This window comes from Penaeus vannamei, chromosome 29 (assembly GCF_042767895.1).
Source record: "Penaeus vannamei isolate JL-2024 chromosome 29, ASM4276789v1, whole genome shotgun sequence".
Taxonomy (NCBI): Eukaryota; Metazoa; Arthropoda; class Malacostraca; order Decapoda; family Penaeidae; genus Penaeus; species Penaeus vannamei.
In genome coordinates, this window is record NC_091577.1 from 26224253 (window position 1) to 26226752 (window position 2500).

Below are 2500 nucleotides of genomic sequence, written 5' to 3' on the forward strand. Positions count from 1 at the left end.
TTGTAATACTACAATAAGTGGCATATGAAACCATCTAAGCTATTCTTATTCATCAAACAAAATAATAACACTATAGTATAAAAGGAATCAATTATAACAACAATCAGCCTTTAAATGCCTTTCAACATAACAATTTCCACTTATTTATATCATATCTTTAATACATTATATAAATTACCTTTATCTCAGCTTCTGTGGGTTCAATCTTGATGATGTCATCTCCTGTAATACAGCATGTGACTGCAGCAAAAGTGTTATTCATCTGGATTGCTGCATCCATTAGAGCCATACAAGCAGCATTCACACTTGTTGAGAGAGCCTAATGAGAATATATAAAAATAATAATATAGTTCCCCAACTCTTTTTGTCAGGTGCATACTTATTTATTTACTATAGTGGAAAATAATGTTCATTCTTTCAAATACCAAGGAGGTTATTTACTCATGTATGACATAGTTTCTACTTATACAGAAAAAACTTACAAGTCCATCTGACTGCATCTCCTGAATAGTAACATTGATTGCTGTTCTTGGGTGTAAATGAACTAGGACAACTTGTTCTATGGTCCTTGCAATAATAGCTTCCAATGCTCGTTCTCCTATCACTGTAAATATATTCATTTTAAGTTAGCCAGGTATACTTTACTACTGATATCGCAAAATATTTTTCAGGAAAAACATTAGCAATTAACCGTAATACACCATAAAAATTTCATTACTGCAAGAAATGAATTAGAGATGGAGAGAGAGAGAAGCTGAGGTTTAGGGACCAAACAAAAGCATAGCCTAAGCACAACCGAAGGCAGAGACAGAAATAAAAGGTATTACCATTATATTTATTTATTGACAATTTTCTGCTGCATCAATATCTAAGGTTATTAGCAGCATATTCAGAATATAGCAATAAGATGAAGCCCCCTGATAAGGAAAGATCATACAGCACTATGATAAAGTATAGTAGTGCAAAGGTTAAAAATTAGTTAGGGATTAGGACAAAATATGTTGGATGTCAAGAAGTTGTAGAGCGTTGGTGAGTATAGTAGTGGAAAGGGTTGAGGGAGGAGGAAACATACTACAAAGGCCATTCAGGACTGATAAAAAGCTAGCCTTTCATCCTTTCAGCACAGTCTCACATTTTAGGATGTGGATAGAAAGTGATGAGGAAGAGAGAAAAAAAAAGGAAAAGAGGAAAATAAAAGACCATGCAAAATTAGTTGAGGTAAGAGCAGAGGTCCAAGGTTGGGGTGATCCCCTACATTGGGTCTCAGTCTCCATCTTCTAAGCCCCCCACGACAATTAAAATAAAGGAACTGGGCAGGGAAATAAAAGGTAAAGGTTAACTTACTTGGTTGACCTGTACATGGACTATAGACGACATCTAAGTGTGATCTGTTGTACAGACGGTTGGATTTCTTTGTATCTCCAGGTCCATTCACTGATGCAAGAGCCACTGTGTTCCCTAAAGGAAAATTATAAATAATTATTTTAAACTTCAGTCACTACCCCACTGTAATTTTTAAAAATAATTCTGCCTAACAAATCATGGCCAAGGATGTGTGGGTTGGGGGTTGAAGGGGTGGGGGGGGGTCCACATAATAATTTCTATATATTTGGAAACTACAGAGTGAAAGGATCCAGCAATACCAAAAATCATCACGATCCATTTGGCAAACTATTCCAAAAAATTACCCATTCTGCCACACTGAACACTCAGCATTAGGTGCATTTTCGACAGCAAGATCTTTCAAGATTTCTTGAAAAATCTTGAAACTTTTTGTTCATTACTATTTTAGACGGAACTTGTTGGTTAGATATCTTGTTCCCAACCCAAGTATTTTCAAACTACCTCTTGAGGAAGCTCACTACAGTTTCGTTATCTCATAATTGTAAACAAGCCGCTAACATGGGTGAGAGAAATTTCTGATATCGATGAAATTCTCTTATTATATAACTGATTTCGTCGCAAACATGATATCAAAAACTACCAAGCTGTAGACTTATCTGTGCCAACCAGAAGCATCATCTGGGTCACATTAACAGCTGTATTGTTCTCTAAAAGATAAATTCTAGCAACTTATTATTGTAATACGACTATCCTTGGAATGTTCAAAAAATAGTTTTATTTGCCTTTGTTATTTTCATTCTAACCTCTCAGTTTGGAAGAGCTATTTAATAGCAGATTTAAACTGTTACCCTAAAATATGTTGACATTTTTTTTTCTAATCATTCATAAATTTTTGTGCTATATAATCTGTAAAAATTTGGTATAAGTTAAAGAGACTGACATGCATAGATAGAGGGAAATGGAAGAAATAGAGTAGAATACAACCTAGTTTAAACTGCAGCAGCCTCATGTTTACCAGTAAATAATGTACAGCACATAGCACCTCACTAAGACTAAGTCCACAACACCCTTACACAGCCAGAGTTCCTTGTTTATGTCCACATTTTCTATTAAAAATTATTCAAGATGAAGCAAAAACAAACCAAACCATAGCTTG

At 34.8% G+C, this 2500-nt stretch overlaps 1 protein-coding gene across 2 annotated transcripts in view; it reads right to left on the bottom strand.

Annotated features, from left to right (window-relative positions):
• The window catches only part of Rrp46 (exosome complex component Rrp46), a 13781-nt gene that overhangs the window by 397 nt on the left and 10884 nt on the right, over positions 1-2500 (bottom strand). For both annotated transcript variants that reach the window (XM_070142582.1, XM_027372947.2), the window contains exons 2-4: positions 1345-1458; positions 483-604; positions 179-319 (exon numbers count right to left, since the gene is read on the bottom strand). In XM_070142582.1, coding sequence (XP_069998683.1) covers positions 179-319; positions 483-604; positions 1345-1458 — 377 coding nt within the window. The remainder of the gene's footprint in view (positions 1-178; positions 320-482; positions 605-1344; positions 1459-2500) is intronic.